The sequence below is a fragment of the Podarcis filfolensis genome, assembly GCF_964270895.1.
Source record: "Podarcis filfolensis genome assembly, chromosome: 3".
In the NCBI taxonomy this organism is placed as follows: domain Eukaryota; kingdom Metazoa; phylum Chordata; class Lepidosauria; order Squamata; family Lacertidae; genus Podarcis; species Podarcis filfolensis.
The window spans coordinates 59,579,511-59,606,139 of record NC_139606.1 but is presented as its reverse complement, the minus strand read 5'-3'; the positions used below and the strand labels follow the sequence as shown (position 1 = coordinate 59,606,139).

At 42.9% G+C, this 26,629-nt stretch overlaps 2 protein-coding genes and 2 long non-coding RNA genes across 4 annotated transcripts in view; 1 reads left to right on the top strand and 3 right to left on the bottom strand.

The window, feature by feature from the left end:
* LOC310760040 overlaps positions 1-26,629 on the bottom strand; it is a 592,410-nt gene that overhangs the window by 274,928 nt on the left and 290,853 nt on the right. The window lies entirely within an intron of this gene.
* CCN2 (cellular communication network factor 2) lies at positions 4,269-8,592 on the top strand. Its single transcript, XM_083607826.1, has 5 exons — positions 4,269-4,851; positions 5,024-5,243; positions 5,714-5,971; positions 6,137-6,348; positions 7,178-8,592. Exons 1-5 carry the CDS (start codon positions 4,786-4,788, stop codon positions 7,472-7,474), a joined length of 1,053 nt encoding a protein of 350 aa, XP_083463952.1. The 5' UTR covers positions 4,269-4,785; the 3' UTR covers positions 7,475-8,592.
* Positions 17,144-21,124, bottom strand: LOC310760037. The gene is made up of 2 exons (XR_014546711.1): positions 19,357-21,124; positions 17,144-19,301 (listed from the first exon to the last, which is right to left on the bottom strand). It is a non-coding gene; the product is annotated as an uncharacterized lncRNA (long non-coding RNA).
* ENPP1 (ectonucleotide pyrophosphatase/phosphodiesterase 1) overlaps positions 21,776-26,629 on the bottom strand; it is a 43,058-nt gene continuing 38,204 nt past the window's right edge. Inside the window, exons 19-25 of the mRNA XM_083607645.1 lie at positions 26,233-26,266; positions 25,982-26,136; positions 25,485-25,620; positions 25,146-25,226; positions 24,527-24,659; positions 22,485-22,641; positions 21,776-22,396 (exon numbers count right to left, since the gene is read on the bottom strand). Of these exons, the coding sequence (XP_083463771.1) occupies positions 22,229-22,396; positions 22,485-22,641; positions 24,527-24,659; positions 25,146-25,226; positions 25,485-25,620; positions 25,982-26,136; positions 26,233-26,266 (864 nt within the window). The 3' untranslated portion in view covers positions 21,776-22,228. The remainder of the gene's footprint in view (positions 22,397-22,484; positions 22,642-24,526; positions 24,660-25,145; positions 25,227-25,484; positions 25,621-25,981; positions 26,137-26,232; positions 26,267-26,629) is intronic.

Genomic DNA, 26,629 nt, shown 5'->3' with positions numbered 1-26,629 from the left:
TTTGGGATGCTGTCGTGGTGGTTTTCCTGCATCAGCAGGGAATTAGACTAGGTTACTTTGAGGAATCCAGCTTTTATGTTTCTATGATTTTGAAGCACCCTCCCTAAAGTACTAGATAAATGGTATTTTAGGAGTTTTTGTTTTGTTTTGACAATCAATTGCTATAGATCTTGTTTGTATGGAAAACTCACTGGTTTCCAGTCAAACTTCATGAAAAGATAAAGCTTTTATTCAGCTTAGCAAAGTCTATCCCTTCCCCACCACACACTTTTCATGGGATTTTGCACATCCCTCTACATTCCAATAGGCTTTTAAGAAAGGCTCAACCAGGGATAGGTTGTTGGGTTCCAAGGATGTGCACCAAATTTTAATTCTTCTTGGGATGACTTGGGTGGAATGTTTTTGCTCATGCTTAGAAATGATCATATTTGAAGCGGCCAAATGGACCGTAAATTATACAGGGCAATTTGTAAGACAGGGGTGCCAGCTTTAATTTATAATCAACATGTGGTGCAATTCTATAATATACCTGCCTGCTGAGAAGTATGTCCTACTGAGTTCAGTGGGCCTCAGCACCCCCAAAAAACACACCTCTCTTGTGAGCGTGTTAGAATTTATTTAAATATAACTGATTGATGAATCAGTCCATCAAGGCAAATGATTGATGAATACACACACACACCAGTTGGCAGTCTTCATTTTTGCCTTCCCTCTAGTGTGTGGCTCATTGGCATAAGCCATCTTAAATTACTAGCCTTTTCTTTTGGCCCTTCGAAACAGTCATTTCTGAGTCTGCGGTAAGTATGATCATTTTATTTTAAAAACCCTTCTCTTCGCAGAGATCATCTACCATATTTGGGCATTTTTAAGCGGCATTCTGTTTACCTGGTAAAGTTTCCATTTTCGTAAGCATGTTATGCATAGTTTGGTGTGTCTATTATTTACTCAGAAGTGGGTAAGTGCAGCCTTTTGCTTGCAGCTGTCCAAGTAAATAGAGGTTTTGGGATGCCTCATAAATTTGGAAATATGTATTACTTACCATAATTCCCTTTTATGGGATTTTTACAAATGAGATGGGGGTTTTTCCGGCTAAAGGGGTGATTTTATTTTATACAAAACCAATGTGGTATTGGAAAGAGGCTACATCCTATATTATACTGTGGTAGAGAAGGAGAGGACAGATTGCAAGCCAAATTCACTGGAAACATCTCCTGTGCATGCTTGTTTTGAAACGGATGGATGTGGAGGACACAGGTTGCTACATATGGATATAATTTCAAATGCCAGATCTGTAAGGTTTGACAACCACTATCAAGAGACCTTCAAAGGCCCTTAACTGGCTAATCCTTCCACTTCCAGTCCCAACCATTTTCAGAGCAGTGTTCAAGCTTCCCAACAACCCTGTAGTGTAGGCTAAGCAGCTGAGAGACTGTGACTCGTGCAAACATTCTGATGAACTTCCAAGCTGAGGACAGGGCAATGGCACACCCACATTTTAGGGACCCTGAAGTTTGGAGTGTCATGAGAGCCCCTTCGCAACCAGCAATGAGTTCTGGGTAACTGATATTATCTTTTTCGTTCGGGTTGTCCCATGACAGATTACCACCTTTAAAAAACCCCACCACATACACATTAACTACTACATCTCAGATTTTGCTCTTTTTTAGCATTATTATTATTATTATTATTATTATTATTATTATTATTATTATTGAAGATCATTGGTGCTGCTTTTATATTTTGTTAATTCCACCCCCAACATTGAGATGGGCGCAACTTTCTCCACAATATCTCATTTAGACACAGTACTATGGACAAGCACAAAGCTACTATGGCAGTAAAGAGGGAGGGGTTGTGAGTCACGCGGGGAGGGGCTCAAATTTTGATTTAAAATTGATGCCCCATGACCTTTGTATCTGTAATACTAGCTCTCAAACGCTGGGATTGTTGAAATATGCACAAAAAATAATAATAACTTTGAGTTGTGCCACTCATATGGGGGTCTACTAGACCCTTCTTTTTTAAGCAATATGGGGTAAAGTGACTTCTGGGGCCCTTCTGGGATTAGTGGCCCTAAAGTTTAAGATCCACTAGTTTCATAGTAGATCCACCCCTGGGACAGGGGACCAGTTCTGTGTTGCCTAAGCACAAACTTAACTGAGTCCCAGATTCAGGTCTCTGCTCAGCTGCAAAGCTTATTGGGTAAACTCAAATGAGCCACAATTTCCTAGCCTAATGTGCCTCACTGGGCTGATGTGACGATAAAATGGGGAGAGGAACGGTGTATGCCGCACTGCTCTTTGAGGAAGAGCAAGCTGGGAAACATAATAAAGCATCTCTCTATCTGTGCCATTAAACAACAAATACCGTGGGTTCTCTTTTTTTATTATTTTGTTTGCTTAGGCACTGGGGGGAAAGTTTAAGGAGCCCAAAAGTGCTTGGGCGGAATGTCTTGCTTACGAATGACTAGTACATACGCAGTGGGAAAAGTGGAGCCACATCTTCCATTCTGCCTCACTTGATTCTGCCAAGAATTTCAGGGCAAATAGTCTCCCTTTCCCTCTCTCTATTCATAGAAAGTACTTATTAGGGAAAATATCCCAGGATGATTCAGTGGTCCACAGTCAATTGCAAAGCAGACACTGCATAATATATTGCTTTAGGTGATATAATAAGAAACATCCCCAAATATTTTTTATTTTGTTTTGTTGTTGTTGTTGTTGCAGAAAGCAGAACAAGTTGTTAAGGAGGTGGGGTGGTGGCAACAGCCAGAAAGTCAATCATGAGCGTCTGAAGAAATCTGCAGAAAACTGTCAGGCTTCAATATTGTGCCTTCTTGGCCAGATAAAAAGGAAAAGAAAAGAAAAATTCCCAGGCTTGTTCCTAGCAACCATCCTGGCAACCTCTCCCCACCAGCCGCCACCCGGACATATCCCCTTCCCCCACTTAAACTCTCTGCTCCTCACTAATGGCAGGAGATGAATCGCGTCACACATTCTTACCTGTTTCTTTGGAAGGACTCCAGCTAGAGAGAGAGACTGTATCTTGGAGATGTAGAAGGGACCAAGTTGACACCTATTAAGCCTAGCAGAACTTTTGTCTTCACATTGCTAGGGAATTCAGTCAATGACACTAAACCCCAACCAATTTACTCCAGAGTAGCCCCGTTGGAAGAAATAGGACTGTTTCGGAGTTTATTCCTGGCAATGTGCACTTAACTGAGTGCATAAACAAACACATAATGGTCTGTGGTACTTACATTTCTCTGGATTTATTAAGATCTATCAAGCACATCTGTGTGATGCACATCAAGTGCTGCTGATGTGCTATGCCCATTCATTCCAGTTGTGCATCACACAGATGTGCTTGATAGATCTTAATAGATCAAGAGAAATATAAGTACCACAGTCCACTACGTGTTTATGCAGTCAGTTAAGTGTGCTTCACTGTTAACATCCAGCTACCAATGCCCCCTATAGGCACTCCCTATTAATATCAAGAGAAGAAGCAGATGGAACCCCTTCCCATCACAAGGAATGTGGACGCACTCTCTCTGTCCTCTCCCCCTCTCGCACAAAGAGCAATGCAAAAGTTTTATAAACAGGGCTCTTAAAGCACAATCTGTCTACTAAGTTGTAAGCCCTGCTGAGTTCAATGAGGCATACTCCCAGGTGTGTCTCAGACTGCAGCCTCTTAGGGTTTATTGCCCTTACCTAGCACAGAACACAGTCTTTTTTTATTGTTTCCAAACATGGATTTTATTGGCTTAATGGAATATTCTCAACAAGTGTAGGGGAGACAAATGGGGGGGGGGGAGCAAGTGTTTGGATGGGATCGGAGGCAGTGTTTTTTAACAGAATCCATTCATTTGGTTCACATTTTCCATTAAGTGGCACTCCACCTTCACAAAAGTTTTTGCAAGCACTTTCTTTTGGCTCCTGTGAACTTAAAACTGGAAATGTCTCAGATGAGATCCCTGATTATTATTATAAATTATAATACTTTCCAAGAAATAAATAATTTCATCCTTTTCTTCTTTGGTCTGGAGGTGTCTTTACATATGATTTATGCAGTTTGGAGGGCGATTTTTGTGTGTGTGAAATCCTGGTCCATTCCTTTGAAAAAGGTGTGTGTGTGTGTGTGTGTGTGTGTGTGAGAGAGAGAGAGAGAGAGAGAGAGAGAGAGAGAGAGAGAGAGAGAGTATTCCAAAAGAGACGTATTTTTAAGTCCTATAAACCAGGTCTGTGGTGGTGGGAAGAATCTAGGCTGGGAGCGGGAGAAAAGTCCCCCCCCCTTTTTTCCCCTTTTTTCCTCCCCTCTTCTTTTTTCCGATGGTGAAAAATACAGCGCCTTTTTTGTGCGCTGAAGTGCGCCAGCTTTTTCAGACAGGAGGAATGCGGCGTGTCAAGGGGTCAGGATCAATCCGGTGTGAGTTGATGAGGCAGGAAGGTGGAGAAGAATGTCAGGAATGTCGCTGTTTGTGTAGGACTCCATTCAGCCGATTGGCGCGTCCCGGGCGCCGGGAGTGTATAAAAAGCGCCGGGCCGCCTGCTTGAGACTCAGACCGAACCACCTTCCTCTCCTCCCAAGACGGAGAACAAGACAGGCCAGCGGACTCCGCACCAAAGGAAGGCGCTTTCCCACGAAGGCTGCACCCAGCGAAGCCAGATCGGACAGCAGCGACCCTCTCTCGCCCCAAGGCAGGGAGATTTAGCGAGCCCTCGCCCGGACCAGGAGCCCCTCCGCTTCCGCGCAGCTTTTGCCGTCGTCTCTCTCGCCCTGAACATGCTGGCAAGGATGGGACTCCTTCGCAGCTTCGCCTTGGCGCTCGTCGTCGCCCTCTGGAGCCGGGTAAGTCTCCCTGCACTCGGCGTCGACGGGGGCCGGCCAAGCTTGGCTTGGCGGGATCAGGGGCGCTGGGTGGCTGGCTGGCTGCGGAGCCGAGACCTCTTCTTGGCTCCCCGTCTCTCCGCTTGCTCCGTCCGATCCTGACCCCTCTGCCCCCCCCTCCGTGTCCCCCCAGGACGTGGCCGGCCAAGACTGCAGCGGGCAGTGCCAGTGCGACTCCGCGCCCCCCGAGTGCCCGCCCGGCGTCAGCCTGGTGCAAGACGGCTGCGGGTGCTGCCGGGTGTGCGCCAAGCAGCTGGGCGAGCTGTGCACCGAGAGAGACCCCTGCGACCCTCACAAAGGGCTCTTCTGCGACTTCGGCTCCCCGGCCAACCGGAAGATCGGCGTCTGCACCGGTGAGTATCCGGAGTTTTGCCTCTAGGGGGAAGCGGCGAGCAGGGTTGAAGCAGAGAAGGTCCAGAGAGGAATCCCTTCTAGTGCCTGGAAAAGTGACCCCATTCCAGTTTTTTGTTTCCTAAGATACTTTCTCTTCCTTCAGTCAGCCTTTTAAAAAAAAGCACCCTTTGTGTATGGAAGAGATTGGTGCAAGTGATTGGTCGGGGGGGGGGGGGCTTTCAGTCTCCTCTAGCAAGCAAGAGAAAGCTTCCCCTGTTGAATTTCTGCCTGTTGCGCAGCTGTTAAAGGCATCAGAGCTCCAGTGTGCACAAAGGTGGCAGATCCAAGGACAGGAGTTGATCCTTGCAAGCCCAAAATGTAGTTAGCTCAGTCACTTTCTTTATGTGTAGGCAGAGCTGCTGAAATCTAGGCTCCTTGGTCACTCTAGGATTGTTGTTTTTAATGAATGGCTCCTCTTTTCTGTTTGCAGCAAGGGACGGCGCCCCCTGTGTCTTTGGAGGCATGGTTTACAGGAGTGGAGAGTCTTTCCAGAGCAGCTGCAAATACCGATGCACTTGCCTGGACGGGGCTGTGGGCTGTGTGCCTCTCTGCAGCATGAGTGTTCGCCTGCCCAGCCCCGACTGCCCTTACCCACGAACCGTGAAGCTGCCAGGCAAATGCTGCGAGGAATGGGTGTGTGATGAGCCCAAAGACAAAGAACAGACTGCAGTTGGACCTGCTCTTGCTGGTAGGTTTGCTCTCTCAATGCCCCTCTTCATATTGATAGCCTACACAGGGCACTTTCTGGAGTTTGGTTGCCTTAACCATGCTGTGATCTCCATCAATGGATTCTGTGCCTTCTGAATGAGCTCTTAGTGCTAGAATCTAACCCTTTCTGCTATTCTTTTTCCAGCTTATAGACTGGAAGACACTTACGGACCTGACCCATCCATGATGCGTGCCAACTGCCTGGTCCAGACCACTGAATGGAGTGCCTGCTCCAAGACTTGTGGAATGGGCATCTCCACCAGAGTCACCAATGACAATGCCCACTGCAGACTGGAGAAGCAAAGCAGGCTTTGCATGGTGAGGCCATGTGAAGCAGACCTGGAGGAGAGCATCAAGGTAAATAGGAGTTCACTTTGCTAGAGCACTTCTACATAGTGACTGTTAAGATCCACTTGGTGGCTGTGAACAAGGGTTTGTATCCACCAGTGGTTTGGCCTTAATGGAACATGCTTTCACTCAAATTCTCTTCCCCCACCCAATTACAGCAGTTCTCTGCATTGTGTCCCATTCTGTTTCAATGGGCCCCACAACCAGCTTCTAAGGAAGAGGAGGCAGGGGGGTTAAGTTGGGCTAGAGAGCTTAGTGAATATCAGGTGCCCTGCCCTGAGGGAGAATATCAGGTGCCCTGCCTTCTCTCTAAGGCAAAGCCATCACTGGATACAACACTAGGGGGAATGCATTGTACAGGGCTGTTGTTGTTCCTTGAGTTGACCTTAATGAATGTGAGTGAAACTTTCAAGAGAACTAGGCATGAACAATCTGATACATGTGGATGGAAATGCCACTGAAGTAAGCAAGACTCCATTTATAACTACTAGGCATAATCCAGCCAGATTTAAGATCCTTAGGTATCACTGACTTCATTGTGTGTTTGCTTAGCTCTACCAGTGGGACAAACAAAGTGCTTACACTGGTTGGATTGTACCAAGTGAGATGTATGCAGGCTAAATTCGCTGCATTTAGGCCTCACTTAAATCAGTGGGGCAAGTAAGCCACAACTCATGGCTTCATCTCAACTGAGTCTGGTTCCACCATAATGCGTTTAAGATTGGACAGTTATAAAATAAATAACACATAGAGATAACATAAGATATTTGATAATGTGTATGGGAGCCTTGTGTAGCTGATATGTAAACATATGAATTCTCTCTTCCTCTCTCAACAGAAGGGAAAGAAGTGCATTCGTACTCCCAAGTTCTCCAAGCCTATCAAGTTTGAGCTGTCTGGCTGCACCAGCGTGAAGACCTACCGGGCCAAGTTCTGTGGCGTCTGCACCGATGGCCGATGCTGCACCCCTCACAGAACAGCCACCCTCCCTGTGGAATTCAAGTGTCCCGATGGGGAGGTCATGAAGAAGAGGATGATGTTTATCAAGACCTGTGCGTGTCACTACAACTGCCCTGGAGACAACGACATCTTTGAGTCTGTCTACTCCAGGAAGATGTACGGAGACATGGCATAAAGCCCAAAAAGAGACTTTGAAAAACTTGACGGTCAACTTGAACTTAATAATTTGCATCTCATTTTGTAAAACGTGATTCGATAGCACAAGGTATTTAAATGTCTGCTTTTCGGGGGGAAACAAAAAGCAGAATGTTCTATGTGATTTCAGACAAAACTGTCTATTGACCCCAAACATTGGTTTGAAGGAAAAATAGTAATAATAAGAAGGACAGTGAGGAACGACAATGAAGTTGTGCCTCAGAACAGAGTATATGGGGGTGGTGTATAGGGATTACTTAAGGGGACATGTGCCATCTCATGCAGCCTTTTCATGGTGTGTTAGCATGTCTTCCACCAAATAGTGCAATCAGAAAGGACGCTTAGCAAGGCTACTGTCACAGGTTTCCGTGATGGTAGGTGCTGGACTGGAAATTCTCACCCAGCAAGGTGCTAAGTAATTGTGTTCTGTTAGAACAGCAATAATTTTGCTTTGAAGTTCTGATTCAAATGGTTTGTTCAGAATGAATCGGAATTAGACTGGACAGCTTGTGGCAATGAATTTGCCTGCCACAAGCTAGATTTTTTTTAATTAATATTGTAATATTACGATCTTGTAAATACTGGTGTGTGTGTGTGTGTGTGTGTGTGTGTGTGTGTGTGTACATATATATATATATATATTGTACAGTTATCTAAGTTAATTTAAAGTTTTATTCCCTTTTGTGTTAATGCTTTGATACATCAGTGTTAGCCTCATCTTTTTTTTACAATTCAAGGCTTTATCATTCAAATACAATCCAATGCATTCATTTAACACATGAAATAGATTCTCTTTGGGAAGTTCAGTTAGTGGGGTCGGGTGTTGCAGTGAAACGAAGTGATGCTTCGCTGAACGAGATGCACCAGCAGAGCCCTTGCGAAGCTCATCATCAAATCAAGGACAAGGAGAGGGAAATCGGATTCTCTCTGCCTTAATGAACGTACATGGACTGTAGCGAAATGAGTGGCTTATTTGTTAGCTGACCAATCTTTCCACCTGGGAACAGTTTTGTTACCTGTTGAGAAGTGTGACCAAAAGTTACATGTCTGCACCTTTCTAGTTGGAAAAAAAATAAAGTATTTTATTTTTTATATAAATCGACTTGTGCTTCTCATGATTTTGTTGGGTCGGGCAGTTACTGGACATGGCAGCAGCTCAGTAATATTTACACTCTGGACCAGCAGTGCTCCATGAAAAGCAGGGGCAGCAGTCCTTTCCTCACCTCTTGTCACCTGCATTGTTTCATCTTACCATGGGATGGGGTAGGTGGCGGGGAGATTGCCTCTGCCACAGCATTGGCATCCATGCAAAAATCTGCTGTTCCTGCCAGTGTGTTTGCACTGCAACGACCTACCCACCACTTCCCACCTCCCTCCCAGTAAAGCACGGTAACGCTGGTAGCGGGAAGTCAGGTAAATGCCCCCAGTCCTCCACACTAACTGCTCTGGGCTGGGCTTACACATGTCCCTCTACTTTTTTGGATGGTTATGTGAATGACTTTCCAGTGTGGCAAGCCAGCTGTGCTTCATTTGAGGGTCCTTCTTTTTCTGCTGAGTGGGGTCCTGGACTTCTGCCCTAAAGTCCTGCCCTGATAGCACTGTGGCCTACACTCCAGTGGGAGGTATTCCTTGATGTATCTAACCTGTTGGCGGGGTGCAATTAGTTCTGCACACTGGAATGAACGGAAGGCTTAGGCAGGAGAACGAGCTGGGAGACTAATTGCCCATAGACAAGCTGGCAAGAACAATATTGCGTATAGCCTTGTTACTGGACATAGATCATAGAATTGTAGAGTTGGAAGGGATTCCCAGCAATGCAGGAATCTCAGCTAAAGCATCCAGATGTCAGCTGGCCAATACTGCTGAACATGTAACATGTAAACAGGTTTTCAGTCCTCAAAAACTAACATATGGACATTTTGTCAGCCCTGCTTTTAGAAAGAAAAACACACCCACTATCCTGAAACTTCCGTGTGGTGCTAAGTCACTAGTCACATGATACCAAATTGCTTTCTATGTTATTTTTGTCTTAATAATTCAGTCTGTGAAGGAGCATAAAAAAATACATGCAAGACTTGAATTTCATTCAGTGGCAAAACTTAGATTTAAGCCAATATATAACCCTACGCAAGTTTACTTAGAGGCAGAATCCTGCAGTGGTTCAATGGGACTTAGCCCCAAGCATGCATGCACAGGATTGCAGCCTCAAATTTGCAATCTGCTTCTCATTGACACTAGCCAATCCAGATTACACTCTAGGTTTCCCTGCAGCAAGTTTCCTAAGGTTTGAGCCAGCAAAGTCTCATAAATCTCATCAAAGTCAGTTCTCTGGAGTCAGTTTCTTCCAACCAGCCCTCCTACCTCCCATTCATTTTGATCAATTGGAAGACCTTCTTTCTTGCCTGAAAATAAATGAAGGGGTTGCACTCTGCCTCACTCCCAATCCAACTGTATTATGTACAACTCCCTTAAGGAGTGGAATGTTTTTGGCCAGCTCTGCATGATCACTGGAATGGTGGGAACTCATTGCTATAGCGGACATGCTCCAAGGAGCAAATATAGGGAAGAACAGTATCCCACTAAAATTATTGAAGTAGTGCTTTAGTAGTCCAGAGATAGTACCTTCTCACTGCAGAGTGGATGGGGATTAGGAAGAGAATGATCCCATAAGTCAATGAACACTGTCTGTAAATTGCTAATTATTCAGTCCTTCAACTGATTGTGGAAGGCTGGTTTTTACATTGCTGTGGCTGGAGTAAATATCTGCATAGGAAATGCCCCTAGTTTTAAAGGAAGAAAGTCTCTTAACAGTCCCATCTAAAAATAATAGCAACACGGTCATCACCTGCAGGACACACATTGCCTTATAATTATTCCAGTCTGCACCGCAGGTGTTTTGAGATCTCTGTGGCTTGCAGAGATTAGATACAATCTAAGGATTAAATTAGATCTCATGAAAAGACCCATACAACAGTTCATTGTGAAGCTTGTTGTTACCACCTTGTCTATCTTCATTTCCTTTGTTTATGGGGCGACATGGCTTGACCCTACTGATAGTCTTTACTGTTTCTGTAGGAAAGAGAGGAAAAAATAATTCTCTACTTCTCCAGTCTTGTGTGTTGCTGCCCTGAAAATTCAAAAGCAAAAAGGCAAAAATCAAGTTGGAATTAGCCCAATGCTTACTCACACAAAAAAACTTCCACATGTCCCAAATTCACCAAGGATCCTTCCAGCACAATTTGTTGCTGCCTGTGACATGTTCCCACTTTCTTTTCAGATGGCAAAGAATTAGATGTGATGCATATTTGTTTGTGTACATCTCCAGAACATCTCCCTCTCACATCTGTCTCCTCTATTGCCACTTTGACTCATGTCTGCCATGTGCTCATAAAACAGGAGGACTTGGCCCTATATTGAGACAATCTAGAGATTATGAAACATAGTTTTATGAATAACTTACTGAAATAAACTTTTAACCACACAGATTCATAGCAATTAACATACCATAGCTCATTTGTTTTTTTAAAAAAAGATATTTATTGAAGTTTTACAAAAAAAAGAGAATTACAGAATAAAAAGAAGACAGGAAAAGAAAAAGAAGAAAAATACAAAAAATACAAAATACATAGAAAAAAAGATACAAAATACATTAAAAAATAAATTAAAAAAATTAAAAACAAATCAATTTTTTCATATCTTAAATTTCGTTTGCTTATTTCCCTGACCTCCTCACACCTCCCTTTTTTGTATTCCCGTTCACATGGTTAGTTCAGCAAATCCTTACCCTCTTTCATTTATCTTAACTCTGTATCTCAACACATTATAACTATATGTTTTCATCCGTTATCAATCCGTTATCAATATTCTTATTATCCTTGTTGCTAAGGCCACTTAATTTCAATCCAGCATCATTTTAACATTCATTAATTTTACAATGTTTCTGCAAATAGTCTTTAACATACCATAGCTCATTTGGTAGAGCCATCACAGTTCTATTATCGAGGAAATATTTGTCCTACCAGAAACTAAAAACAAAACAAAACAAAACTCTGAACCCATGAGTTTTATTTATTTCTCCCTTCCACCTCCAAATTTTCATCCAAGCATTCAGGGCTACATCCAGGAGGTTATTCCATGTACTGTATTTTTCACCCCATAGGACGCACCGGCCCATAAGGCGCACCTAGTTTTTTGGGGGGGGAAATAAAGGGGGGAAAATTATTTTTTTTTCCCAGGTGCGGGGCTGGGGCAGGGGAAGCCTGAGCTTCCCCCGACCCCAGCCCCCAGAACAGGCAGCTCTCCGCAAGCCGTGGGAGCCCAGCGCCGGGCTCCCATGGCTTGCGGAGAGCTGCGCGAAGCTTGAAGCCTGGGCGCGCTGAGCTCAGCGTGCCCAGGCTTGTCATGCAGGCAACTCTCCGCAAGCTGTGGGAGCCCAGCACCAGGCTCCCATGGCTTGCGGAGAGCTGCGCAAAGCCCGGAGAGCGAGAGGAGTCGGTGCGCACCGACCCCTCTTGCTCTCCAGGCTTCAGCAAAAGCCTGCATTCGCCCCATAGGACGCACACACATTTCCCCTTCATTTTTGGAGGGGAAAAAGTGCGTCCTATAGGGCGAAAAATACGGTAAATAGGGTATGCCAGAGCCTTCCGCATAGAAATTGATTTGGACTTTGTAAGAAATGTAGTGTCAGCCTGGCCCCAAATTCACAGCAGGTGCTGTGGACCCACCTGTTTGAGGACAATCCCATAAAGAAAATATAGTGATATTTCTTAGGAGGAGGAAGAAGAAGAAGAAGAAGAAGAAGAAGAAGAAGAAGAAGAAGAAGAAGACGACGACTTCTGTGAGAGAACATGACAGGTGGAAAAGTCACCTAGTGATACCATATCTGAGTCAGGGAATGTGAATTCAATTCATCTCCTCTTCATGTCCATACTACTATATCCAATGCATCACTTTGGCTCTCTGTCTCTATCTAGGGATGGTGACTGTAGAATCATTCAACAGGGGTGCAAAGGGTTGGCCAAGACGGAGACATTATTGGGGTTCATATATGTTTTTTGTTTGTTAGCTTGTTTGTTTGTTTGTTTGTTTGTTTTCACTACTGTCTCTGACTGGGCAGTGATGGGCCTCACTGCTTTCTTTGCAGGGGCAGAAGTTGCAGGAGAGAGAGAAGGAATGAAGCCTTTCTATTTAACTCCACACCACCTGCTGGCGTTGACAATTTCTCATCCAAACTCAGACATTAATCTACTGTGATTGTTTGGCAGTTAATCTGCTGTGATTCATGAAGTGATGTTACTTTTCTGGCTGGATGTGTGAGTTACACAAGGGGAGGTGTTGGCTATTCCACGAAACCCAGCTAGAATAATCTTTGTCTACAAATGTGTCACGCTTGACAGTGCCAGGAGCAATCATGTTGATTTCCCCAAGTTTTTACTTCAGTATCCATTGTGATGCAGATGTGATCAATAGAGAGAAGCATTTTTGTAAGGACTCAAGTACTTGAGAGCCTGGGTAGTACCAGTAGCAGCTGGAGTGGTGGTGTGAAGCCCCCCTCCCATCAGCATCAGTACTGAAGTTTGCACAAATCAGGCTCAGCTAGGCAGGGCAATAGCAAAGTTGTGGCTGTGCAAGAAGCACTGGATTGGTTTTGCCCATGTATCCATGCAACCCTTCTTAGAAGAGCTTGCAGCCTGGATGAATTATATAGAAATGATCACTTTACACCTTCTGGAGTTCAAAGGCTTTATTCATGAAGGAGCAGATTATCTTGAAAGAAACTATTTATGGGATGAGTAGAGATGAAAGCGAGAAATAGCAGACATCTTGGGCAAATGTTAACAATGCATTATAAAAATGTGACACCAGAGGGCGCTGCATTGAGAGCTCTATGCCGTTTTTAAAAATAGCCTTTAATAGCATTTTTACAGATCAGTGTAAATTCAGCCCTTGTATCAGCATATCAGGAGAGAGAAAACAAAATGGTTCAGCTTTGAGGGGCGGAGTTAACTTAAACAGAGAGACTACAAACAAGGGCTGGCTACATTGCTAGACAAACAGTGCCTTTGTGTGCTTTAAAGAAACATTAACTAGATGCTCAAGAGAATTAAATGTATTTGTTTTTCTCCAACAACCCTGACCTCAACCCCAGCCTGCCCAATCCACGTAAGCTGCAGTGATGCTTTGTCAGGAGGGTGATTTCATGGCTCAGACCCACAATGCCAGTTGCTGTGTGGTGCTGTGGTTAGTGTGTTGGAGACAAAGTGGGGAGACGTAGGTTCAAAAATCCCCAGTCAGTCAGAAACTTCCTGTGTGAAATGGGACCAGTCACTATCTCTAAGCCTAAGCTACCTCACAAGGTTGAAATAAGGATAGAATGGGGGGTGCAATAGTGAGGTACGTCACCTTGGAGGTAGGGCATAAATGTATCAAATAATTAGTGTTGTCCAGCTCTTATGCTTCATATTTGCTGCTGTCAATGCTAGTGATGTTATAATAGTCCAAAGGCATGAATTAAGGAATGAACCACAATCCATAGCCACTTAGAAATAAATAAGTCTCTTGAATAGAATCCATTTGTCTGACTCATGAAGAAGCTGGAGCCACTTCAGAAAATTTGCTTCTTCCTTTTTAGTGCTTTTTCTAGAAAGAGCAAACCCCAGTTAGGTAATTTGCATTCTTTCTTAATACTGTAAGTCCTTTCCCAAACACACAGTGCTATAAAAAAAGCACTTTCGCTATCAATATAATGAAAGGCATAAAACCAACAAGGTGAACAACATCACCCTAGCCCTGAACCCACAACAAAATGCTGCCTTTTGAATCTTATACATTTAGGGCATGATCGTTGCCCTAATTAGAAAATGGGCTGGGTGTGGCATTAACTCAATAGATTATCCTATGTTTTATGTTCTTAACATATGGAAACAGTTACCAAGAAGTCCATCCAGCCAACTGGGAAGAAAAAGCAATGTAAGACTGTACCCAAAAAACAAGAGGAACCTGAGAACAGAAAGAGCTCAGTTAATATTTTCTTAACTTCATTTTTCCATCTCCCACCCACCCCCCTTTAAAAACAAAAAACAAAAACCCTTCTGGATTTCCCCTACATGTCCATAAATGGAAGTTACCAAAATGCCACATTTTCAGACTGACTTGAAACAGGAAATGCCAAAGATGTCTTAAGATAACCTGTTCTGTAACCACAATAAGGTTGCAACCCTAACCTCAGTTGCCTGGAAGTAAGTCCCACTGAATTCAATAGGACTGACTTCTGATTAGATGTGGTTCAACTTGCACTGTACAGTGGTACCTTGGGTTAAGAACTTAATTCGTTCTGGTGGTCCGTTTTTAACCTGAAACTGTTCTTAACCTGAAGCACCACTTTAGCTACTGGGGCCTCCCACTGCCGCCACGCCCCTGCTGCACAATTTCTGTTCTCATCCTGATGCAAAGTTCTTAACCTGAGGTACTATTTCTGGGTTAGCGGAGTCTGTAACCTGAAGCGTCTGTAACCTGAAGCATCTGTAACCCGAGGTACCACTGTAATGGTTTGTTCCAAAGCACACTTACAAGGGAGTCAGTACTGAATATAGTGAGTCTCACTTTTGAGTAACATGATTAGGACTGCACTGTTTTGTTTTTTGTTTTTTAATTGCACTGTATTTAGATACGTTCAAAGGTTTTGCAAATTGAGGTGATACTCATGCAAAAGTAGAACATAAATATAAATATTAAACAATACATTTAAATTTGTCAAAAACAGGGATACTATTGGAGCATTTGTTGGTGGATATCCCTAGCCTGATGGGGAGTTACACATTTCTGATTTCCTGACCTCTTCCAGCAGCAGGCTTCTCCCCACATGTGAGGGATATGCTTGGGGAGAAACAAAATGTTTTGCCACCTGAGGCCACCGAGCTACCAATCTTCCTCTTGCCTGCTCACTTCTGATTCCTCCACAACCCGCCTCATCTGGGGCTATCTTGCCCCTGTACTGCTCTGAGTATCATAGAGTCTTTGCTCAGACTGAGGCACTGTGGGTAAGGTGACCTTGGAAAGTGCTCAGGTCACCAACACTTTGGCATTGACAATTTTTTTTTAAAAAATTCACTGTAATATACTGTGAAGCTCTCCAGGGCCACCTCGCCCACATTGCCTCTATTTCACCCACATTGCCCTCCCTCAGACTGAGGTGCAGGTGAGTGGCCTAGGCAGACCTTTAGGAGCATCAGCAATGGACAAGCGGTGGCAGCACTCCTATAGTCCACTAGGCTGGGAGTGGTGGCTGACAAGGCCCTTGACTACCACCTTAGCAACTATAATTGTCAGGCCAGCAAAAACAGGTGGTTGGCTCAGGTATGGGCAAGGACTGTAGTCCTGAGGCAGGAGCAGATGAGCTGGGGAGGCACTGATCTGCCAGCCCATAAAATCCACCGCCTGAGGCAAATGACTTGCTAACGGGTAGAACAATCCAGGATATGCTAATATCTCCCCCTCCCATGGGCACAGTGAACATGCAGTGAGGTCTGTGACAGATCCAAGTTATCCAGGTCAAGATTTCAGAATACCACTGCCACACATTTAGTATACATCAGAGGGTGGGTAAAGAAAGAGAAATTCCCATGAGAAATATGCGTTCACCGTGAAACTTCACACCATTCGAGAAGTAGGCCAGAAGTGAATAAAGATAGATTGTGTAGATGTCCTCTGCTTCATCGATCATAAAGCTGACATCTATAATTTTAGCATATGTAATGCCAATGCAGGCATGTTGACATCTGCAGCCAACGGTTCTTACCCCATAAATTTATGTCTATTATTAGATCTGTTTCTCCAAGTTGTATCAGTTTCCTTTTATTTTATTTTCTTGGACCAATATTGCAGCAACTGCTCATACCAACTATGGTAAATCTATTTATACTCTGGGGAAGGGCACCATTCTTAACTGAAGCATAAATAGTGACACATAAGCGTCTGGTGAAGGAAGGCCCATCAACACAGAGAAGGAGGCTTCCACCGTGAATCTTCCTTCTGCCCTGCATGCCTCTTTTCAAATGTCCCCAAGGCTTTTTCCCAGCCGGAACTTGCCGGAACTCAGTTCTGTAGCCTATCAGGTGGGCACCATTGACATTCTAAGAGAACTTCCCACTGGTGGGGCTAGCACTGCATCCACAGCCCAGATGTACATGGTGGAAACAAAAGGTGCAGGATGGCTTGGCCCAGATTGGGCCCAACACTAGGATATGATGGCAGTGAAACCAGCTCAGCCCCACCCTGCCATTTTGGGACCTTCTGATAGCTTTGTTTGGCAGCTAGGGGAGGCTGGAGGGACATTGCTATCTAATCCAGCACAGTGAGAGGTATAAGCATTGGATTGTTTTGCCCATATCGAGCAAAAAAGGTTGACATGTTGTTCCCAAACTGAGATTGTGTTCACATCATGAAACTGGTAATTATTTATTGGGGCGGAGGCCTCATGCCAATCCATTCGTTCTAATGCTTCAACCGGCGATAGCTGTTGGCAAAGCTGACCACACCAGCCATTTATTTGACAGGAGATCCTCACTCACAATAGCATGTATGTGCCGACAGAGAAATGTGCAAAGATCTCTGAATTGGATTCATAAGAAAAACAAACAAACATGTGCTCTACTTTTAACGTGTTTTAATATTGTTGCTTCTAATGTCAGGTTATATTCCAATGTATTTCATCTCTTTTATTTGTGAGCAGTTTTGAATACACCAGAAATAGTGAAGTAAAATTCATTTTGTGTGGCCAATGGATATTACATGTTTTACGTGCACAGAACTTTACAGAGTAATAAGGCGACTGCTCCTGTCCCTGAAGAGCTTACAAGCTGCGAGACAATAGAAAGAAGATTAAACAAGGGGAGAAAATTGCTTAGATCCAGGGTTTCTTCTATTAATGGAAGGGGTTTTTATCCAGCAGAGACTCCCAGTAGTGAAAGGGAGGGAGGTAAGTACCACCTGTTTTCCTTTCCCTGTAACCTCAAACAGAAAATAATGGGTTAAAAAGAATAACAGCCTCTATTCAGAGCCACTGAACCCCAGTGCCTACATCAGGGACCGGACTAACCTGTGGCCCTGCAGATATTGCTGCACTACAGCTCCCGTTATTGTGGACCATTGGCCATGCTGCTTCATGGTTAATGAGAGTTGGGGACCAATATTTGGAAGGACACAGGTTCCCCACTCCTTGGCTGGAGTATAGGACTTGAAAGTGAGAAACCCAGACTCATGAAGCACTCAGGCTGATTTTCCAGCATTGCTGAATTGCTGCTCTAAGTTCCTTTGGAGGCAGTATGGCATATTAATGAAACATTTTGGAATAAATAAAGCCAGGAGCTCTGAGTCTGTAAGAACTGAGCATGTTCACTGGTGACAGAATGTTGACTGGCTTTTGGAGGGGAGGGTAGAAAATGGGGGACGGAGGATGGAATGATAAAAGACATGCTGGCACTCTGAAAAGGAGCACTCCACACAGCAACATTCAAACTCCCACTGAGAAAGAATATTTTGGAATGATTGCTTGAGAAGTCCCAGGAAAGAGTAAGAGGGTCCATGATCCAGTTTGCATACTGCCCTCAACTGTACCATTCTTAATGCCAAAACTCCCTGCATATGCATATTTATTCTTGTTGGTGCTGCTCGTCATAGAAAATGTTGAATAGCTGGTCATATTGCCCTCCTGTGGTAGAGCCACAGAACAGCCTCAGGCCGGGAGAACATTTGAAGTGGGGAAAAGGAAGCTGTTCACTCTGCATAAGCTTCTGTCTCGAACTGAGGGAAGAGAACAACTCCAGATAGATGTAAGCAACCATTAAAGACCAAAGTGTGGGAGGCAGTGGAAGACAGGAGTGCCTGGCGTGCTCTGGTCCATGGGGTCACAAAGAGTTGGACACGACTAAATGACTAAACAACAACGAGGGCCTGTGAGAAAATGGGAAGAGAATCATGCTCTTTGTGTGGCCAGAACGTGCTGGGGGACATGTGGAGGGAGCCCAATAGTGCAGATTTTCCAATGTACTTGCATATGCAGCACATGGACTGATTAGGACGCACCAAAGGCCCTCAATCTGGAAGCATTCAAAGTATTTAGTGCCCCATATAATTTGGCCCACCAATGGGGAAATAGGTAAAAGTGCTTTTTCTTGTCAAGTACAGGTTGCTGCTGTTGGGCTTTTAAAAAAAGTGCTCCATTTACAAAGACTCACGCTTTTCAGGGGAGCAGAGAAACGTAGCTAATTAAAGATGTAAATAAATGTACATCTTGTGTGTATTTTCCACAATTTGGGTGGAATAAATATGTGACAGATACTTATGTAGCAGCTAAAATGAAAGGGCCTGTCAGTTTCCATCCTCTTTCTCATTTCCCCCTTAAGTTCAGTTCTCATGAAAATTACACAGCATCTTTAAGAGATTTTTCTCCCAATAAACACATTTTTATATGCAGTTTTGATTAACACACACATTTTTGCATGCAATTTTCCCTGATATCATGAGTTTCTGTATGTTATTTTCACCAACATCTTCATTTTTAGGCATACTTTCCCCTAACATATGCATTTTTGTAAACAGTGGTTGAGGAACTGCAATGTGAAATTCAGATACGTGTGAAGGATGACTGTACTTCTGTTCTCTTTTGAAAAGTGCAAATTTGATAAATTTACTGAACTGAATTTCTCCTTCATCCCTAGTGGCAGCCTTTACTGCCACTGCACAACAATTGGTTGTGGCTTTTAAATTCACACCTACACATCACTGATAATACTGAAACTTAGCCCGACCTTTGCCTCTGCCCTGATTATAGAGAACAGTTCTAACAATGTAATGCTTCCCAACCCATCCATTTGTCTCAGTCTGCTGACTAGAACAACAAAGAATCTTGCCGAATCTTAAAAGATTAACACATTTAATTATGGCACAAGCTTTTGTGAACTAGAGTCCACTTCACCAGATGCACAGCATGTTCCTCAGTTGGTTGATATATACAAATGGGTATATAGAAGATGAAAAATTAAAAGGCGCCGTCTGTTACATGGCAATGAAGTGCAAAAAGCATAGTTGGTGGCAGTTCTGTTAGACACTAATTAAATTTAAGCTGCTCAGCAAAGGAAAAAATGTTCCTTTGTTTACGCAATTTTATTTCAAAGCAAGCATTTGCAGAATGACTTGAATAGAAGCTAGCCTACAAAGGAGGCAAAATGCTGGTGACAGGAGACAATCCCAGATGCATTGCTCATGACTAGAGCTGAAAAGCTCCGAATTGGAGGTGAACTATGTGGACTTGCATTTGGCACTTACGGCAGGATTCTGGAGCTCCTGAGTGGAGCCAATCCCAGTGCAGCTCAAAGTTGAGAGAACACTTGGGGCCTCCAGGTTACTCCTTTGCTGCCTTGGCGTTGTCCATCCCACAACTGACATCATATGGTGCCAAGTGTGGGGCAGGTGGGCTTGGGAACAATGTCTTCAAGGGCCAACTGAGGACTTCTGCCAGGAGTTTGCCCATGCCTGAATTAGAGCTTAAGTGTATGCAAAAGAAGCACAGCTACCATTTACAACAACCATGTATGTTGGTGGCAACATAATTCTATTAGCTTTCAAAGCAACTACTCTCTTCCGAACTTAAAAATGGTACGCTTAATGCTGGTGGTCAACAAAAGCGGTTCAAAGACTCTCTCAAGGCAAGTCTAAAAGAATGTAGCATAAACACCGACAACTGGGAAACACTGGCCTGCAAGTGCTCCAATTGGAGAACAGCCTTTACCAAAGGTGTCATGGACTTTGAAGAAGCTTGAACTCAGGACAAAAGGAAGAAATGTGTTAAGAGGAAGGCACATTTGGCAAGCCCCCACCGTGATCAACTCCCACCCAGAAACCTATGTCTCTACTATGGAAGGACGTGTGGATCCAGAATTGGCCTCCACCGTCACTTACGGACTAACTTTTAAAACTGTCTTTATGGAAGACAAATCTTACTTGGCTATGAGTGATCGCAGAGAAAAAGAAGGAGGAGGAGGAGAATTATATTAGCATTACTGGTTAAATTAATTGTAAACCACTTAGGGAGTTTATTTACAATTAGGTGACATACAAATTTTGTTAAATAAATATTTGTATTTATTTGTAAAATAAATGCTGGCTGGGGGAGAAGGAAATTGTAGACCAAAACATCTGGAAGACACTAGGTTGGCAAATGCTGTATATCTTATCTGCCAACTAAAGCAGACAAGCAGAGATGTTTTTCTTTTTAAAGACACTTTATAGAATAAAATGTGGGCTTCATTTTGCAGTGGTATGTCACTTTGATTAGCAAAATTAATATTTTAATGCGGCAAACAGTCACCATAAAAACAAACGAAGCCCACATTTTATTCTATAAAGTCTTGGAAAAAATAATGCTTCAGAACTTGTTTGTGTTTTGTTGTGTTCAAGCGCTCATGAAATGTTATGTCCAGATCACCTGGTGGCGCTGTTTCACCAGGCGTGCATATTTCTGCGTGGTGGATAATACTTAGCACTGAGTGTGACTGGGATCACCTTTACAGAAGGCAACTTAAGTACATCGGAAGCTGGATCAGGCCCATCTAGTCCAGCATTCTCTTGTAACAGTGAAAGTCCTGAGTGAATATGCTGAAATCTTTAACATGTGAATGTAAAAGTGCTGGAGAAGATAAGGAGCTGTTAGAGTTAGGTGCGATCAAGGAATATCTAAGCATGTGGTCCTCTTGAGTGGTTTCCATTCCGAAGCAAGGTGGGCCTATTAGATTTTGTACAGACTTCAGAAGCATTAATAAGATCACCACGCCTGATGCCTATCCCATACCCAAAGCGGATTCTGTGTTGGAGTTGTTGGGATCAGCCAGCATCAGGGTTTTTGGCAAATGGAATTGGAATAATCTTCTAGGTGTAAAACAGCATTTAACACTGAATGGTATATATGGATTTACTTTTCTTCTGTTTGAGTTAAATGATTCTCCGGCATCTCAAAGGGGAAAGGGAATCTTTATGACAAATGATAACCTCTCCCTATTTTTTAAAAGCAGTACCAGCAAATCTAACCAGCAAATATGTGTTGCTCAAAAGGACTAGTATCTTAAAATCAGTATTTTTTCAATTTCCAGAAAAGGGAGTGGGCAGTACAAATATACTAGTGATTTTTTCTTTTCTTTTCAGCAGCTATTACAGGCCTGTTACAAAGCTATCAGAAGCCTCTTCTTTCTATAAGTATTTGACATACAGTACATTCTGCAAAACCACACCGGAACATGGCTGTATCTTTATTTAGTATTTATATTATTTCTTCTTTTTTAAAAAATATACATGCCAGTTGTTTCACTTTTAGTTAATCCACTATTAACACAAATAATCCACTATAAACAAAAATAAAGTAATTCCAGTACACTTAAATGGAGTTGAAAAGAGCTGTTGACGTTGCATGTGTGTCCATTTACATATGGCTGGCAGAATGACTTTAATAATATACAAAAAAATTTCCACCTCATTCATGTGGATAACAGGCTGGGAGAAGCTGTTCTCTTTTGCTATAGTTGGTCCATAAAATGTCCCTGAGATACAAATGTGGCAGAGAGTCTTTCCAGCTCCCATTTTGCTCAAGCATCTTCAAAAAAAGGTATCTTCCAGCATGATTAAAACATTTACTTTGTGCAATATAGTTTCTTTCTTTCTCTCTCTTTCTGTATAGAAACTCACATTAGGCCTTGTCCAAGCTTGGCAAATAAGTTTTTAACTGTAATATGTCGGGTACAGGCTGTTTTCTGTCATGGTAGAAACTCAGTCCCGTAAGAAGTTCCACATCTCTGACTCGGGTTGCATGGAACTTAATTCTCTCTTCCACCCACGAGGACTCAGGCTTGCCATTCTGTTGGAGCAGAGAGAAAAGGTTGTGTAAAAGATTGCTACAGAGTGTGTCTGTCTTATTTAGGGGGGGCGGAATTGGGATTACTCACTGTGCAGCTTTCACTGTTGTCTTCTTTGTGAGGTATAACATAAGATGCAACGTCAAGAGACCCTTCGCATTGCCAAGGAGTCTGGGAAATATTTTTACAACTTGTCAAGATAATAAAGTAGTGAGTTGGAATGAGGACTTCTGGATTACTTGTGAGCCTGGAATAAAAATTTAAAAAATCAGTATCTTAGACTTTGTCCTTGTAAGCTTTTAAAGTTTTGTCACACCACAATAGAATGGACAGCGTAATCGACAAAACATTTAAGCCCAAACTATACCATTAAAATGGTTTGATCCTGCTAAATGAATCAAGTCCCTTGATGGCAGGCATGAAATGTGTTTCTCTGGAAGTAGGTTTCCTTCTTTTAAAGCTTTACTTCCTCATTTTAAATAAAACCTACTGAAGCTTTCCAGTTAATGATGCTGTTAATGAGTTACTTCGAGCAGAATTCATTATAATTCAAAAGAACTCTTTGGAACCATGAGTCTAGTTAACTGGAAAGCTAGAATTGTTTTCCTAAGGAAAGCTTTGAAAGAAAGTAAAATTACAATAGCAACTCAGATGAAGGAAGGAATTGAATTTGTTGAAACAATAGTAGGTATCTGTGTAGCAGGTTCACAGGCTGTATTTGGACTGAATGCTAAATCTTCGTTCAGCACTACAAGAATGACTGGGCTCCTCTCCTTCTCTGTTCCTCTCCCACAAAGCTGAGCTGCAGTCCAGAAGTAGCTGCTTCCATTTCCCCTTAACTGTGGTTGCTAATTAGTCAGAACCAGGGATCCTATGGTTAGTGTAGGCTTACTTTGAAACAAACTTCAGTCAGCATTAAATCATGTTCCCTGATTCAGACAAAACAAAACAAAACAAAACACAGTTAAGGGAAAGTGGAAATGAAATCTTCCAAAAAAATTGTGGAGACAGAGGAGGGGGAGTGTTCAAGCTTAGGAGGGGGCTAGGCTAACTTTGCCCACTATATTAAAGTGGACATGTGTTTTGTATTATTAATAATATAAAATAATATAAATTATTATTTATAAATGCACATACAGTCATACCTCGGGTTAAATGTGCTTCAGGTTGAGCGTTTTCAGGTTATGCTCTGCGGCGACCCGGAAGTAACAGAGCACGGTACTTCTGGGTTTTGCCGCTCGCGCATGCGCAGACGCTCAAAATGACGTCACGCGCATGCGCGGAAGTGGCAAAATGTGACCCACAGATGTGCAGTTGCGTCTTACGTTCTACTCAGGATGCGAACGGGGCTCCGGAATGGATCTATATTTAAATGCTATTTTAAAACACATTTCTTTCAAAATTTCTATGGCCTCCCAAATTTGTATTTAAACATATTCTGATGCGGTTTCTGAGTCAAGAATTGTATGAAGTATGAATATTGGTGGATCAAGTAAGTTCTGATCCTCACATTAGTTTGGGAACAAAATAAAAAAATTCCTTCCAGTAGCACCTTAGAGACCAACTAAGTTTTTAATTGGTATGAGCTTTTGTGTGCACACTTCTTCAGATACACTGAAACAGAAGTCACCAGACCCTTATATACAGTGAGAGGGTGGGGAGGGGTATTACTCAGAAGGGTGGTGGGAATGGGTGATTGGCTGATAGATGTGGTAATCCTATTGACTGTAGTTTGGGAGTTGTGGATTGGTTCAGTTCCTATATCAGTGTATGTTAATAAGGAGTTCCTTTCACTCTTTCCCTCCCCCTTTTTATAACTGATGAACTACTTGAAATATAGATTGTTCGCTAACTTTCCACAGAAATAAAATCACAGGTGACTGCAGAAATGGAACACAATGAACTTCTAGGTGAACTCATGTGAAAGTGAAACAGACTTATTGGCCCATCAGTATTGCTGAGAATACAAAAATGGGAGATAGATAAATAGATAGATGATAGATAGATAACAAAATGCATTTTATCTGATGTTTCATCCCAGAAATTAACCATAGTAAGAACTTTTCTATGGTAGCTAGTGCCATAAAATTGTAATACGGTTTTAAAAATAGCTACAACTGACATATGTTTACCTTTTCACTTCCTCGGGTGTATCATACAAGCCATTGTAGTCGTAATCAAACACAGGGCCAGTAATGACATGGACACCATTTCTGGCTGCAGCATAGGCTGGCAGTAGGACTGCATTAAAGTAGTTCCATATCACTGAAAACGCAATGGGAGCAGTTGAACAAGGAAATACAAGCGCCTTTCCTATCAATCACACATGCAGGATAAGAAGGCATCTTTCTGGCATTTCCCTTACTAAGATCATAGGCTGCCTTTATTTTTCTTATTTGTCAAACTAGTTTTGTACGGCATGAACATATCACCATCCCCTGATGGCTGGCAAATATGACATCTTTGGGATGTTGGAGGCCTCATAATACATAACCTCTGTGACCTGGGGAATTTCCCTTGATTTGTATATTTTTAGGCAAACTGGGGCGGCGGCACAGGGAGGTGCAAGCAGCTGCCCTCCAGGCCCCTCACCTGCCTCTGTTAGTCAGCCCTGCTGCCTCCACATACCATTCTTCAACTGAGGGAGTACACACTTGCCTCCAAACATCTTTACTTATTAGTGAGTTTCAGGGGTTTGGGTGGCAGGTGGTGGTTTTAAAAATAAAAAGAGAAGACACAATTAACCCTTACCATGGAAAGCATGGTACATTGGTACAATATTGCTTGATAAGAATGCTTCGACTTTACTGTATCTTTCATCCTTTATCAGATCTGAAAATTAAAAATGTATAAACAACTATTAATTACAAAATTTGAATGAAATGTCTCAAAAAAAGGCTTATGCCCCATTCCCCCCTTTTTTGCCCACTTCTGGGTCGCAGCGATGTGCGCATGCACTGCTGCATGTCAATTCAATGCACATAAATCAGTCGGTGCCTTATATCTTATATATAAAAGCAGAAACTGCAACTCTTGCTTTGCACGCTAATAAATTGCTCTGCTTAGAAATGAGAAAGAAAACAGAATTACTTGGTGGGAAAAGAAATCCATAGTTTAGCTGGCGGTGACTTTTGTAAAATGAACACATCTGGCTGCGGTTCGAAGGAATGCGACTGTCGACATTGAAGCAGCTTGGAGTGGCTTCTGAAGATGCAGTCCAATTGTCCTATTTAACAAAATGGGGCATTAGTTGCTGTGTATGCATACCGCACATTACATAAATTGCCAGATATAGATTCACAATTGTCTCCCTTACTCTGACTGCCATCTATGAAATGGTTTAGCCTGTGAAGCTTTTTTTTTGGCCAATAATTATTCCAGTCTCAGTTTGGCTGGCTGAACATATGACTTGTGAAGAACTCTCTAATAGTATGGGGAACCGCTGTGCTGTCTAAGAACCATTTGGTTTAGCTCTTAGTATCAGTATTCGCCTTAGTATTGTTTAGGCTCACTAGTCTTGCATCTCCTGATAACTTCTTTTCCCCCTTTTAAATATAAACTGTGTCCTTAATTACTAATGTACTTACATGCTTGTTAACCATATAGGCACTCCACAAAGGCATCTTGATCTTGTGGCTAAAGCCATTTACATAATGGTAGCTGTGAAGAAGACAATAGACCTGCTTCTTTTGGAGCACTCTGGGCCTCCCAAATGGCAAACTGTATTTTTCAATCTTCTTTACTAGAGTAGGAGGAAGAAAAACACAATTCAGCTTGCTTCTCCTGGAAAGATTTTCTGCTTAATTTATACTTTTCTCTAAGTAGTTACAATGCTTACTTTCTGAAGTATTGAAAGTTATCTGTTGTTGAATCTGTGGCAAGAGAAAGCAAAAGGTGAGGTCGTCATTTTGTGTACCATCATACCAAGCAAAACATTTCACAAAAAATGTCCTGTTTTTTATGTTCCAACTTTGTTCCTCTCAATCACAGGGGCCCCATGAGGGGATATAGTGACAAAGCTTTCTCCCACTTCAGAGACAGAGAACCTATGGGCCCTCCAGCTGCTGTTGAACTCCAGCTCCTATCAGACCCAGCTAAAGTAGTCAATGGTTGAGGACTAAATTTACCCCTGGCCTACCCTGCAAGGGTCACATGCCAGCAATGGGTGTGACCACCCAACGTTATCACAGACACATAGCCCTCCCTCCTTCCCCCTCAGGTGATCTGTGCAGATC

Bases quoted from the DNA above. Each gene is read 5' to 3' on its own strand.
- CCN2 (XM_083607826.1), top strand. From the start codon at position 4,786: ATGCTGGCAAGGATGGGACTCCTTCGCAGCTTCGCCTTGGCGCTCGTC. The intron at 5,244-5,713 runs GTGAGTATCCGG...TTCTGTTTGCAG, and splicing joins GAAGATCGGCGTCTGCACCG to CAAGGGACGGCGCCCCCTGT. The intron at 5,972-6,136 runs GTAGGTTTGCTC...TTCTTTTTCCAG, and splicing joins AGTTGGACCTGCTCTTGCTG to CTTATAGACTGGAAGACACT.